General features: G+C 39.0%; 1 protein-coding gene across 1 annotated transcript in view; it reads left to right on the top strand.

Moving 5' to 3' along the window:
* The window catches only part of LOC145787278 (uncharacterized), a 47,288-nt gene extending 43,069 nt beyond the window's left edge, over positions 1-4,219 (top strand). The window contains exon 11 of the mRNA XM_082598989.1: positions 655-4,219. Coding sequence (XP_082455115.1) covers positions 655-877 — 223 coding nt within the window. The 3' untranslated portion in view covers positions 878-4,219. The remainder of the gene's footprint in view (positions 1-654) is intronic.
* The last annotated feature ends 11,381 nt before the right edge of the window (positions 4,220-15,600 follow it).

The raw sequence follows: 15,600 nt of genomic DNA, 5'->3' as shown, positions 1-15,600 counted from the left end.
TCGAAATCGAGATGCAAAGCCGTACACCTCTAAAACTGTCACTACGATACAGATTACTTGGATAAAAGACAGAGAATTTGTCCAGCTAGCAAGCACCAAATAAACCAGTTAAATGTGCGACCGACTTCCAACAAACAACTTCGAGAATGAATCAGAAAAATTTGTGATAACTCAAAGGCACGCCTGCAGTAGCGCGACGCAACATTTCATGTCCAAACAGGTTTCAAACTGAAACAGGTTTAAACCGGTTTGACACAGTCTTACGAACGATGGCGCAATTTTGGCTCATGTTTTAGGAATTTCCATGACGTAATATTCAGTAGACTTGAACGGTTTTTATATGACGTTTGACCAGGCGAACAACCGTCTGGAACAGATGGAAAACCATTTAGTTTGATAATATTGGTTACACAACGAATAAAAGAATAGATTGTTTATTAAAAAAAAACTTGTGACTTTTAAATTCTAAAGTTGTGAAAAAAATTTGTCCAATGCTTTGTTCTTGTAACGTATTTATGATTTGCAAACATTACATTTTTATGGTTAGAAAAAAGAAAATGTTAAAAAGTAAGTGAATGGTCGCAATCTGGGATCGGTCTGTTTTGTTGAACAAAAAATATTATTTTTGAAAAGTGCTGAAGGTCTGTTTTGCAGAGATGATGTGTTTTACCCATCTGGAGACAATGAGTCTATCAAAGACGTGCCCACTGAAGCGTATCAATCAACATCGTTTGAGACGGCCTCACGTTCTGCTCGAAACGAGAATGGATATCTACCGCCCTCACAAGTGAGGGGACATGCTTATGTGAATAAAGCAAAAACATATGAAAACCTTCCCAACTTTTCGGTCGCTTACATCAGCACCACAGTGGCGTAAACAAAACCATCAATGAGAACGTGGACGACAGCGCCCGAACATGACATAGCCTAAACTTCGATTTTCTGAAAAATGCAATGTAGGCTGTCCTGTGGCTATCGATTTTTTAACAACAATTGAACTATAAGCATCAAGAAACACACAACGATTAAAAGCAATAGTGTGGAAAACATACAGACAGACGAAAAACAACTTACATTAGGAAAAGGCAACTGCATGACTAAATTACAAAAGAATTTGCATCACGGTTACATGATACAACTAATAAATGTTGAGGAGAATGGAGTTGCCTCCCGCAAATAATTGTTTGTTTAAATTTGGGTTGTAGCGTTTGATTATTAGCGCTTCCTGAATTTTTGTGTAAATTGGAATTTGCCTTTGCATAAAATTTTAAATGAGTCAGTAGAGAATTTTCGATCTGTGCAAAAAGAACAATCTATGATATGGTCTTTGATGCCACTTTTCTTTAAAGTGCAACTGCACGATCGAATTAACATTGGCTAGAATCCATTGCCAAGACATCCGGTACCTGTTGAAAAACTCACTTCCTTACAATTGAGGCCCACAGCCGAGAAACCGACCTTTTTCCTACGCTCTCTAGCGCTTCTCTCTCACGCTACCTGGAAGTGACAAACTCGTCAACGCCACCTAGTAATATGACGTCAGTTGGAGTCGAGCTTAGTGGAGACCAAACTAGCCGAGATAGGCTTGGTTGCTAGGGAATGCGCAAATTTATAAGGCATGCATAATGAAGACGCATCTTTCAGCCAGCATTAGCCTATAGGCTACAAATTTAGTTGTTCATGCCTGTGTGCCAGGAGTGGTTTGCAAAGCCCATCGCTGAAGGCTAGTTTCGTAGATTACAGCAGCCAAACTTGGTTATATCGAAAACATTTATCATTTATCGAAAGCAGTGTTGACATCTAGGTTTTTTTTTAAATAATGTAGATGAAGCTAAAAAAGACCAGAATAAACCAAATTGAAGCAGAAATAGGCTAAACTAAAAAATAAACCAACATACAATACTGATGACAAATCGCATTACGACACACAAATCGAAAACAAACCAAACCAAAAAAAATAAACCAAACGGTTGCAAATAAACCAGATTTGGTTTTATAAAGACTAAAATGGTAACACTGGTCTTCGGAACCCAGCATAAACTCCATCGTCGCTGGGGTAATTTCTGCGGATGAAAGAGACAATGCAGGATGGCAGCACGACTCTGTTCGACTTGCCCAGAACTTCTCCATCCAACAGCCACTCAGCACGTGCCCATAAGCGACCAGCCTGAATTGCCTGAAAGATATAACAGCTTCGTTTAAATATGAATGGAACAATTAAGCAACCACTTCTTGAAAGGCTGTTGGAACAGTAAACAAGCTCAAGTAAACTCACTCATTTGACAACTTTCCATCGCGTCTTCTGGGCTTGCCATCTTCTTCCCAATTCTTCCTATCAACCCTGAAGAAGGCTTGTAGGACTGCTGGATTGACCATTGCACGAAAGTCGTCCAACACAGTGATGCAAGAGGTACTTTCCGCCATGCCGTTAAGTACCCTTACAGCTTACACACTGCTCGATTTCGTGGTTCGAATGTCACATAACATTGGTTAAGACGTACCTTACCTTACCTCGCATGGGCCTATGACAGCTTTGATCTGTCCCTTAACCAATAATTTTAATGGCTAAATCAACAGACCTGGCTTATTTTTTTCAAACTCGAAATTGCAAAGAGCTTATAGGCTACTACCTGCCTTCATATAAAAAGCACGTGCAACAAGATCGAAGCAGCGAAAAGAAAACCTCCTTTCTCTAGGTCTCTAGAACAAATACAACTGAAGGACTTGCAAAAGCGACTGTCGCTTTGTCTGACTCCAACTGACGTCATAACCCGCGTGTTGCACAATGCAATCCGCCATTACAGGAACGTGGCCAAAAATACAAGCGCGTGGAAAACCATGGTTTTGATAATTTTTATTGAGATAAATATAGCCTTAAAAAGTAAGGGCAAAGTTGGTATTTATAGATTGAAACATGCTCTTTCAGATAAAGTGCGGTCAAAGTCATCGTGCAGTTGCACTTTAAGTCTCTAAAGTTCAGATGCTCTCGTGCTCTCATGGTCAAATGTCTGGTGGACATACCGATGTACGTCAATGCCGAGTCACACGAACATGTAAAACTGTAGACGACATTTGAGCAGAGAAACGAAGACGTCTGGGACTTTAGTTGAAAATACGAATTTATTTCAAATGTTTTATAAATAGGAAAAACGTCCACATCAAATTTACTTTTCATAAACTGTCCGATTTTATCAGCAAACGATTTGGTTTTATTGGTTCAATTTTACTTACGTATATTCAGTGGCGTACGCAGGATTTTCTGAAGGGGTGGGCCATTGAGAGTAGCGTAGCCAGGTTGGTGCATTCTGAGAGCATTTTCAACAAAAATGTGGATATGAATATTCCTGTAAAATGGTGCTGTCAGGTGGCATAGCAATAGGATAAGATCATGTTTTCTTCGGCATTTTTCGGAAATAAAGCTAAGTCTCTATGTTTTCTTGTTGTTAATTCCTGGCTGAGATGTTTGAATGTTTGGTATTGGCAAAACTCGCTCTTTTAATGCAGTTTTGTTTAAAATTAGGCAAGTTTTTTTTAGACTGAAAGCATCATTCCCAAGCATAAAGAGACTGAAAGCATCATTCTCAATATCGTAACGTCACACGCGTGCCAAAGTGGGTTTGTAACCCCCCCTCCCCTTGGCTACGCCACTGGTCATTGATATCCCAGACGTCTTCATGATATCCCAGTATGGTTTTAGTTTAGACTTTATCCATTTCTTTCTCACCAATCACTATAATGGGTTTACAGAACACTATGTTACATTGGCATACCTGGGGTGGGGTAGGTGGATTGGGCCATGTATTTCGTATTGGCTTAGTCTATAAAACAACGTTGTTACAGTGATTGCTTTGACAGAGCAATGCAAAACATATTAAATGCCTTAATCTACGTCGTTAAATACTAAACCATTTTTAGGGGGGGGGGAGGCCGTGGCCCAATGCCCCCCCCCCTGCGTACGCCACTGCGTATACTGTATATTTGCTTTGTTTTACTTTTCATTAATTAATTGGCAAAAACAATCCGCTTTGTTGTACTGTTCTTTCACAATGCGTTTTGTCGATACTTTCTGATCTGGAGTGTGGTGTTGAGATTAGTTTCCTACAAAGGACGAGATCGCCACGTGAAGGTTCTCAACATTTCTGATGATATTTTGTTTGTTTGTTATGTTTGTCATCATCGAGAAACGCTTTATCGCCAATATATTTTAAAACATCCATGAGATATTGCAGTACTCTGCTCTGACTGGTACCTTTGGTTGGCTTCGTTTTTCCCCAGGCTATCTCGACAACATCTCTTACTTAGCAGTCGCATTATACAAACGTAATTGTAATGTTAGCATGCGGTCTGCGCAAGTCAGTATTACTCGTTGCAGCCTGTGTACAGTTTTGAGTTGTGCAGGCCTGATCAAGGCCGAATCCCCGGGCCGGAACCCACGGCTGTTTAGGGGGCACCTTATTTTAATTTGTTCAATGCTTTTTGATTATATAAAATAAAAATATAATCTAGCTACTCCTAGAGAAGCTCAATATTCAATAACTTAAATTACGTAAGGCCATACGCACCGCCTCTAAAATCCCCGGTTGAGGCCTACTTATGTTTAGGAGCCCCCATATTTAGTTGGTGCAGCGTTTTTAAAAATTGACTGCTACGAAAGCTCGACATTTCATAGCTTAGACTGCATCGATCGGTTTTGTATTGTTGATGACAACCTGGAAGGAATATTTTAAATCAACGAAACCAGTAAATATATGCTAGAGTTTATACAAAAAAATAACACTTACCCTCTGGCTTTTTTGGAAATATTTGAGCGGTTGCTAGAATAAGACTTGTCCAACATTAAATGCTCATGAAGATGCTTGATAGTAGCAGCCAGCAGCGTTGATAGGGATTGTCAGGGTAAACTTTTGCATCGAAGATGATTTCATTAATTCAACAACTTTCTACTGGTTTTGCATTCGGAAGAAAACTCCACAACGACAAATTAATTTTTTGAGCGACTTTGTTATGGAAGTATTTTGCGTTCAACCCAGCGTCTTACTGTGTTTTATAAACAAATACTGCGTCATTTTTTTGCTGTTTTAAATTTTTGTACTGCAATTGTGATGCAAGTTTTCGAGACGGACTTTTTCATTGGTACCAGGGGAAAATTATCCGCTGAAAATGGTCCTGTTCACAGCATCCTGCTGAAACTAACCACAAAAGGAAATTGACTTCATGGTGGAGAAGATGAAAGCACTTTAGGGTATAATCATGTTTCTGCAAAGACGAGATTTTGACTTTTTATGTCTTTCACAAAGTGCATAATGAAGTTAATAAATTTAAATTCCTTCTGAATCTACAAAATCTAATCGGAAAACATAACTTTTACAATACTTGCCAAATGTTACCAGAAAATCTTCGGAAAATAAGATAATAAGAAATTAAGTCCGATTTACAATCGGTACTTCTTTATATCCAACTTCTAAAATCATGATTAGAGAAAATATTACCTCTCCTGGGTCAACATTTTGTGGAAACAACAAAGAAAACATACAAGTCCACACAATGCATTGATCATTGAAAGTAACATGGAAACTTATTAACTGCGCATGTCGAATGTTTTGTTGCAGACTTGCAGAGTAAATGTTGTATGGTTGAAAAGATTTTGGCATCTTTGTAACAAACGCAGCTCTTACTTTTTAGATAAACTTCATGGTTTCTTTGCATTGTTATAGAGTTTCATTGATTCATTGAATTTTTATCCTCGCGCAAATCTAATGTTTGTGATCTGGATCCACGACCCATCATTTGAGAAACATTTTAGACACCGCCACTAATGAAATATGGGCCCACTAGTGGATTTCGAGAAGGGCGAAATGGCGCTCACACGGCCCTGGACCGAATTTGCGTGGTGTGGTGTACGGTAGCTTGAACTTTTCTAATTTTTATTGTATAGTAGCAATTCATATCGTGTTATGATTCTCTCTTGACCAGTGTTGATCATTCGGGATGGAGAGGTTGCAGTCTTGATGCGATATGTTTATTGGCCTATGATGATATTAATTTTAAAAAATATTCAAGAAATATTAGTGAAATGTGTGGCGTAGTCTACAATGGACGATCAATCGTTGTGAAAAATTATGACAGCCGGCGCCTTATCCAGGCAGGGCCGATGATGATGATGTTACGTATGGCTTCACTTAACGATCGATCGTTGTAAAGCTTGAAGCTAGTTACTTTTTATGTGTGAAATTCTGGCTCTGTAATTCAGGTATGTCTGTTCGACTTGCAGCACTTCTAATACAAAATTCCAATGCATTGCAAGGTAATGTTTTGCTTCGTTCAAGCTACGTCACAATAAGCAAACGTCATTCATAGAGACTATGGCGCAATGCAGCCGATGCTTCCATATAGAAGCAATCCGTTTTTCGAATAATAAAATTGTGAAAACGTGACCTAGTTAGAAAAAGGTGAGTCCCATACTGGATCCAAGCATCTGGGTATGAGAAGATAAGGTTCTCATTATACTAAGCCATCGGAACTAACGACAATAGGGTGGCGAGTTACTTTTTATCGGCCGCCTTTCTTAGAGTATAGGTGTGTGGTGTTTTTCAACAACCAGCTGAAGTCGAGAGTCGAACCAAGATTGAATGATTGGAAAGCGAGCGCGAATCTGCTGCCCCATCCCACCGCCATCAAACCACTACTGCTCTTAACCGAGGTGAATATTGTGATTCTGTTTCAAACCAAGCTTTATATTGGTTGCAGCAGCGTCGCTTGTGCCTTTTTCTTTGGCATGGCAAACCTTTGCTAGGTTGCTAGCTTTAATAGCTGATGGAGAGATTATGCTGCCCCATCCCACCGCCATCAAATGTTTTGCTTCGTTCAAGCTACGTCACAATAAGCAAACGAATCTGCTGCCCCATCCCACCGCCATCAAACCACTACTGCTCTTAACCGAGGTGAATATTGTGATTCTGTTTCAAACCAAGCTTTATATTGGTTGCAGCAGCGTCGCTTGTGCCTTTTTCTTTGGCATGGCAAACCTTTGCTAGGTTGCTAGCTTTAATAGCTGATGGAGAGATTATGTGCTGGTAGTCAACGATTATGTCGTCGTTAGGCTACTTAGAGAAAAACTTCTTTGCGAATGCGCAGACGTTTGAAGCCTGAGATACACTGATAAAATTACATGCCATTAGTCATTTATAACATTTCGATCATTTTAAAAATAAGAATAAACAAATTACAGTAGTGATGATGATAATTACAGTAGTGATGATGATGTTGAAAAAACGGAAGGAACAAAGTAGCCTATCTGGAAATTTATAAATTTATAAGCCAAGATTTTTGACATTGAAGCATTCGATTATCATTATTATCAGTGTAAGATTTTTAGATGAGCACTGTGTGAGCGAAATGTCTTCGGTTCATGGAAAGTTTTTAAACTAAATTACAATTTCCTAGTTAATTTAGAAATACAACCTAGTTAGAAACAATTTTTTTTAGCTAGTTTGATTAACTTGTAAAATTTAAATCCGGTTAAATCTGACGGTAAACCAACATTATTAGTCTTGAAGTAAGAAACTTACAGTACAGTAGCCTATACCTTGAAGACAGAAGCCCTTTTAAGAACAATCTATTGCTTCTGCTTTCAAGTGAGACAGGATTCTTCAGATTTCATTTCAGCGCAGGTGATGGAAAACCAGGTGAGTGTAGCTTAGTCCAGTGCTGCTATACCATGCCTTCCATTTGGTGCCTTGTAAATGGGGCATTCAAGAATGCAATTGTCAGCAGTTTGTTCCTCCGCGCCGTACTCGCAGGCCGATAAGAGAGCCAAACGCTACTTGTGCATACCGTATTTACTTGATTGTAAGCCGCGGCTTATAAAGTTTTTTTTTCCATCATGTTTGCGGCTTAAATTCAAGGGCGGCTTACAATCAAAGGCTGCTTACATTTTTTCTTTTTGCCTTTTTCCTTGTCGACTTTGCCATAGATGTTTTGCCGTACTGCCTTGTCTGATGCCGACAATTGTGAAGTTGTGGCGTGCGTTTTAAATTGTCACATGCATTTATGACGTGTATTCGAAAGAAAAAAAGGAGTTGTCAGTTTTATTTATGGTCAGGGTTGCCAACCTTGCGGTTTTCAAAATTATATTGTAAAATTATAAGATCATATAACAGTATTTGCGGCTTACATTCAAGGGCGGCTTACATTAAATTTTTAACACTATCACATGCGGCTTACAATCAAGGGCGGCTTACAATTAAGCGCGGCTTACAATCAAGTAAATACGGTATTAAAATTTAAATGAACCTTGTAGTGTAATCTAGAAAGAAGTGAATTGTTATAATCAAACAAGCGCAGTTTGACCAATAGAAATTAGCAATTGGAGAGATGTGGGTCCTATGGATACAGTGCGACCAATGAAACATTGAGATCCCTGTGAAATATATAATTTCTTTCCATTGGAAAACATCATTTTTACAATTATTGGGAAACAAAACTAGAACAGTGAGCCTAGAGATTTCTTTTATGTTTTGGCAGTAAATTGAATTTGTGTGATTTCATACTATGGGGAAATCAAGCTGTTTTGCTCTCGGTATGTGTTGTGTTTATAAACTCATTCAACGAGTCACACTGGAGTTATGTGCACTTTTTCTCACTTTCTCTCCCGTTTTATTGTACGAATTGTCATTTTTATTTGGTGTCTTCTCTTCAAGCAATGGTTCATGAATAACTATTGCACATCCTCCTTGATAAACGTCCGTGTTTCTTTCATTTTTTCCAGATTGATGAGTACTCTGCGATAAAGATTCGTCTCTATGTAGGGTTTTGGGTGTCTTACACTTTGTTGCTTTGTGTCATCGTCTTGATTATACCTGTTAGGCTTACTTCGACAATTAACAGCTTTATGGCCTAAGGCATAACATTTAAAGCAACGCATTTCTCTTTAAACAGCATTCTTTTGAAACCATTTGTTTGTTCCTCGACATTATCGCATAACAATGGTTCTTCGATCGCTAGATTCTCATCATGAACAATTAGAAACTGTTCAGCCAGGTTCAGAAATCTTCCAAAGGTTTTGGACTTCTTTCTTAGACAGTTAAATAGACAGACAGATCTTTCGAATGAGACTCTGAAAACTGCTTTTTAACTACCGTATAAAATTTGCCAATTCGTTTAGTGATTGTTCAGCCTCGGAGAGGTCAAACCATTTTACCAAAAGATTTCGTATTCGTTCAATAAACTGACCTGGGCTTTCATTTTGTTCAGGCTTTGCTTCACGGAATCTCTGTCGATACTCGATAAAATTATAACGCTTAAACAGAGCTATCTTCAATGTGTCGTAGTCCATTACATCTTTTTGCGAAGGTCTTGAATATACATTTAGATTTAGGGCTTGACCCGTTAATGATATGCTAAACTGAGTAGCCCATATTGGCTTCTCCAATTTTGCTATTGCAACATATCGTTCAAATCCTAATAAATAGCTATCTAAATCATTTTTTCTGTCGACGAACGACGGAAAATCTGGTCGTCTAACTTGTGCCATAGTGACGTTTTCACCACTATCGTTTACACTTACAGCCATAGATCGCTCACCAATATCCAGTTTCTTGTTTTCCAAATCTAGTCTTAATTTTTGTAATTCAAATTGTGCTCTCTTTTCTTCAGTTTCTGCTTAACGTTGAGCTATTTTCTCTTCAGCTTCTAGATCAACTTTCATTTTAAAAGCAGCTCTTCTTTCTTCTCTTTTGTCGGTTTCTTGCTGAGCTTTTTAGTCCATTATCTTGCGATATTCTTCTATCACAAATTGGAACTGCTCATTGCCATTCCGGACCATTTGTTCAGCCATGCTCTGCAAGTTTCCAATCATCTCAGTTTTGACAATATCCGCCATTTTGACTGCTTGTTATGATTTATTTAAATCTACAGTATCTTCAGTTTGATATCTTGCACAAGAATTAATGAGAAACGATGATGCGCCATCTGGCGGTTATCTGATGGAGTCGTAAACAGGGTCTCCAAGGTAATGGAGTTGATACTTTCCGTCAATCTACTTGACTGATTTCGTCATCATATCATATGCCAATCTATCCTCACGTGAGTTGGGCATGTAAAGTATTGATTTTTCATCGCCAAAGTCAGTTTTCCATAAACAGTCCATTTGTTGCTCGATGACAATGTCTCTCGATTGAGCAAAGTTAACTTGATGAGAAGAAGAGGAAGTTGGTGACAGAGATGGGCCCAACAAGGACCAACCCAACGGGGTTTTTATAGCGATCGGCTGATCACGTGATCTCTTCCGTGAACGTTGAATGCAAAACACTTCCGGGTTGTCGACACCGATCAGCAGTGTCACATTTCCACTCTTCACACAGGTAAGTTCCATATCATCTAAATGGAGTAGTCCAGACAGTTCCTCTTGACTCGGAATAGCATTTGGAGTAGTAAGAATTTCATCAACTGATAGGACTCCAGACAGCTCAAACTCTCGTCTGTCATCTATGGAGGACACAGACAAGCTTACAGATATCCCATCATATATTTTAGACGTGTTAGAAAGAATCTGCAGTGAGATCTCTCTTTCATCTCCAGTGATATTCAAAACGTCTATCAATCTGTTAAAAGGTTGCTGTAGAAAGTTGATCGAGGAACGCATGTCAAAACTTCATTGCCATTGTATCTAACCTTTACTGGCACAATGCACAGGTAGGCCTTCCAGACACCCACGTCTTTATCTTGCAGCCGCGGTTCCGTCACTGAACAAGAAATAACTCCCTTTTGTTCTTCATCACTGCGTGGCTGATGAATTAGGTGGATTAGGGTTGTGGAGCAAATTATGGTGGAAACGTCCCTTGCACCCTTCAATGGTACATGTGCTGTCGACTTTACAGTCGCAGGTTTGATGCTTTGTGCTAGTCAGGCACTTATAACATAAGTGTGCATCGTAAACCAGTTGTCTAGGCTGTTTGTACATCATATTTTTAAACTCGTCACAATCAACAAGCTTGTGCGTTTTCCTTTTACAACGTACACAAACATTGCTGGAAGACGGTTTTGATGCAACTTTGAGCAGATGAATCTCCGTGTTAAGAGACTCGATCCTTCCGACGGCTTCTTTGCCAGGGCCTGGTGAGTTTCCTACGTCTTATGAATCCTACTTCCATAGAGTGAGTTCTGGATTTCTGCTCGCATACCAACAAATTCTGCAAGATCTCTGAATCCTGCTTCACGGCTTGTATTTTTCAGAACCATAACCGATCTCTCTGCCCATGCCTCTTGCATATGGGATCGTAACTTCTTAATCATTACCATCATTGTGTCCAGAGAGTTCAGTCCAGCAAACTCATTAATGTCATCCAGGGTTGACAGACACACATCCATGGCATTGGCTAGATCCTTTAAGCCTTGAGGATCGTTATGCCTCACCTTTGGCATCCTCTTCGGTTTTTGCTCTGTTGCATTTGCGATGATATGAGGCTGGCCATACTCCAAGTACAACTTCTTCCTTGCCAGCTCATAGCCATCAAGTTTTTTCACAAGATGTTCTATCGAACACTTTACGTCACTATGACCATGTTGCAGCAAATAGACCTTTCTTTGATCGTTATGTACCAGCGGGACGATCTGTGTGTCAAACGTCCGAACAAAATTTTGGTAAGTTAAGGGATCACCCTTAAATGAAAGTATTTCTGGTCGTGGTAAGAAACGTTCGTCACTATAAGAGAAATGTCTACTTGGTAGTTGGGCTGCTGATAGGAGCACCCTGGTTGTTCACTGACATGTGTGCTCCTAGAAAAAACCTGGTAGAAAAAACGTTGCGATAGACAAAACCGTCGAAACTCTCCATCATCACCGGTGGCAGGCTTTACATGTTATCGTTGCAGCCGCGCCTGCCAGTCACGCATTGGACTTTTTAGCAATAAGAAAGCTCGTAAATGACGTGATTTCTAAATTATTGTCTTCGTTCCGAAGTACTGCCATAGACAGTTTACACAATTTTTGAAACAAAAAAGGAAATGGGTCTCCTTGGCTAATTTTGGTGCGCTGACTTCAAGTCTGATGTGGGTTTTTCTTTATCTGCTTTCAGTTTTTAGTAATCGTATGTTCACACCCCATGAAAAGCATAGAAATACCATAATGCCATTTTAAAAACATCAAAGTCAAAGGAATCAATTATTTACCGACCAGATATTGACACATTCAGAAGCCTTATGCAAACTGCTGCTGGCTTGTCTGAAATTACATAAATATCTGGTGAAATTCTGTGCAGTTTGGTCAAATTCTTAATACTTTTTGGTGACAAGCAGCTTCCAACATCTGGAAACACTGTTGATGAGCTTGTGTAAATGATCCTGACTTTTCTATTATATTTGTGGTTCAAGTGGTCGGTTCAAGAGGTCGGTTCAAGAGGACAAAAGACAGACGAAATATAACTCTATTCATAAAAAATGCTTACTATGCCAACTTTGGTATAAAACTGGGCGACCAAGACAAATAAGCCTACAGGGCTTCACACAAAGTAGGCCTATGCATAACCTGCATCTCGACATTCAGCTTGCTGATGAAAGGAAACAAGCATTTTTTCCTTTGGAGTTTCCATGGTTTGGCGAGAACCACAAAATTTAAAACGAGGTTTTCCATACAACATCCCAGTTTGTCATCCCAGTTTGTCCTCAGACAACATCCCAGTTTGTCATCAGAAATTCACCCCGTTCCTCATATTGCTGCACTTCCTATACCAATTCTCTTAGTTTTCGACTTAGTGATTGTGAATCAATTTCTTCAAGAGAAGAGAGTGAGCTATGTGAAGAGTTTGTAGCCTCCAGTCAGAATGATGAGCCTCAACTGTTTACCCAAGCAGAATGAATGACTTAGCAAGGGAACTTAGTAAGGGGATCTTCAGGGAAGATGGAATGTTAGTACGATAGCGGGCTATAGCTAGAGTTTGATAAGTGAATGTTCAGATTCTCAACACTTTCGTCAATGTAAAAGAAGAAAACTTTTGCCATAAAATTCTATTCGAAGTATTTATTTCTTCCTTTGTGCTCAATATATGCCACATCCATCGCTTAGTACCTGCTTTTGTGTTCACAGCTTCACTTTAATTTATGCCTTTCAGCAAGGATGGAGGAAGCATTTTAAAAGTAGGTGGGCCCAGAGGCGCAGCAGTCAAAGTCATTCCAACTTCTGGGGGGCGAATCCCTCCAGACCCCCCATAACTTTGTTGCATTCCTAATATTTAAAATCGTTTACACCAGGAGTCGGCAACCGACGGCCCGCCAAGAAAAATCATCCGGCCCGCCGCTCCTTTACAAATTATAATAATATGTAGCAACGCCAGTGGTTTATTACAGTATAATCGAATGAAAAACACGTACTTTTCATTAATCATTTTAGTAGGCCCCAGTGGCATATATTCAGGGTGTTCAAGGTGTGCACTGCACACCCCAAGAAATCCAGAAAAAAAGAAAATTTCCATCGGTTGTCGATGTTCTTTACTTTCATGATATTCTAACATCTTGCTGCATGCTGATTGCAAAACTCGTCCCCTTCTAATTTTAATACTCCAACGTTTGAGGTCATTGCCTTTAATTTTTTTCGGTCATTACCTGTAAGCTGGGTGTGCACTGACAGCTTGGCGAGTGCTATTTAAAATAAACAATTAAGAAAAATGACGTCACAAGGCAGCGAAAACAGCAATGGTTTTAGGTCAGCCAGGCTGTGCACTGTGCAGTGTGCACTCGCTGATCTGCACACCTTGGCGCGTCATTGGGGGAATCCCAGGCAATAGCAAGTTTTAGCTTGTTGGATTAGAGTTTGAGGTGATCAGCGTTGGAAACAACTTTTGCTAAAACTGAAGCAAAAGTAAGCTTTCTACGACGATGTAATTCAAAAATTTATTGCACAAACAAGAAGAATCGAATTATGCTATAGATGAATTTTCCTTCTGTAGTCGAGGTGTTAAACATTTTCGTTTTTACTAAGTAGTACGGCGGATAAAAGTACAGCCGACCAACATAGCAATCAACTTTCTTTTCTTGTTTATTATCGTGTTGCTTTGCTGTTGTTTTTTGTTTTAACTTTCACCTGTTTGTTTTTAATTCGCTTGTACATTTCTCAAGGTGTTGCGACCGTGCCTAATCCTTGTATGAAGTAAATCATTTCCATCTCGAGCACGCTTTAACTTTCGCGTTTTTTCAGACTCCTGCTGTGTTATGGCAAGTAATATTGTTCGTTTTGATGGTCGGAAATAAAAAGTGAACTGAAGTATGAGACTTTAGAAATGCAACTTAATGTTTGATATTATTAAGTCTTTCGTTCAATGCGCTGTCAAATAAATATCTATTTTGTATTCTTCTCCATGCCGACAACATTATTTTTGTCAGTTTTGTTCATGTTCAGAATTTGTGCTGAAAATGCTCTCTGAACGCACCAAATTCAATGTTAATTTTAAAAATTTTCTGGGGGAGGCCCCCCAGACCCCCCGCTGTTGCTTTGCCGTCACTGAACACCCTGTCAAAGTGGTCACGGTACGCCACTGGTAGGCCCACGTCTTTGATTTGCAGTGTTTCTGTTTGTATAAACAAAGAACTCAACTTAAAGTGCCGTTATGATACAAAACATATTATTTTTTTCAAGTTAATGGGTCAAACAAGGAACGGCAAAGTTAATCTACTCAAAAATAGCTTTAAAACAGCAAATTCTTCTGTTACAAAGGAAAGGAAAGCCAATGAATCAGAAAATTCTTTTGCTAGCTACAAAGTAGCACAATGAATAGCAAAAGACAAGAAATCGTATGTTGATGGAGAATTTGGGAAAAGGTGTAAGATGGATGTTATTGAAAACGTATGTCCAAAGAAAAAAACAAACTACTTTTCAGATATAGGCTAGGCCTAAGTCTTAAGCCTAAGTCCTAAGCCCTAAGTCCTAAGCCCTAGGCCTAAGTCCTAAGTCCTAAGCCCTAATAGTAGGGTCAATATGCTGACCAACCCGAAAAAAATTGCAAGAAAACGTTTTTTGGTGTTTTCCAATAGTTTTCGGTTTAGAGAACAACATATCAAAAGTTTTCCAAAATTCGAGCGTCACAAAGGGTCTAAATATTACGTAATTCAAGATGGCCGCCATTTTACCGAAATACTCGTATATAGGTACCAAATCCAAAAAAACACTGATTCTTAACCAATAAAAATGGCAAATTTAACTATAAACTGCATTACCCCAGTAATCTTAACAGTTAACACCAGGGGTTGCCAACCTTTTTTGCACCGTGGCCCCCTTTGAAAATTTTGAAAAATCAATGGCCCCCCTACTTTTATCAACCTTTTGAAAAAATTAAGAAACGTCATTTTAATTAAAAAACTTGTTTTTACAGTAACCGGTACTTAGAATGATAAAATGATATAAATACAACACACAATAAACATGATAATACATTAATTAGTTATTAAAACAATGAAAACTATTAATACTACAAAAAGTGCTCAATGCCAAGCAAAAAGGCAAAGCAGAGCGAATTAAATCAAATATAGTTATTACTATTTGAAGCCTTTACAAATTGTTTCACCTAACGGATCATCAGAAGGTCTGAAAAAAACATGCAAACAGCAAAGAATC

The sequence above is a fragment of the Aplidium turbinatum genome, chromosome 18, assembly GCF_918807975.1.
Source record: "Aplidium turbinatum chromosome 18, kaAplTurb1.1, whole genome shotgun sequence".
Taxonomy (NCBI): Eukaryota; Metazoa; Chordata; class Ascidiacea; order Aplousobranchia; family Polyclinidae; genus Aplidium; species Aplidium turbinatum.
The sequence above is the reverse complement of the archived record's forward strand: the minus strand, read 5'-3'. Positions and strand labels throughout refer to the sequence as shown.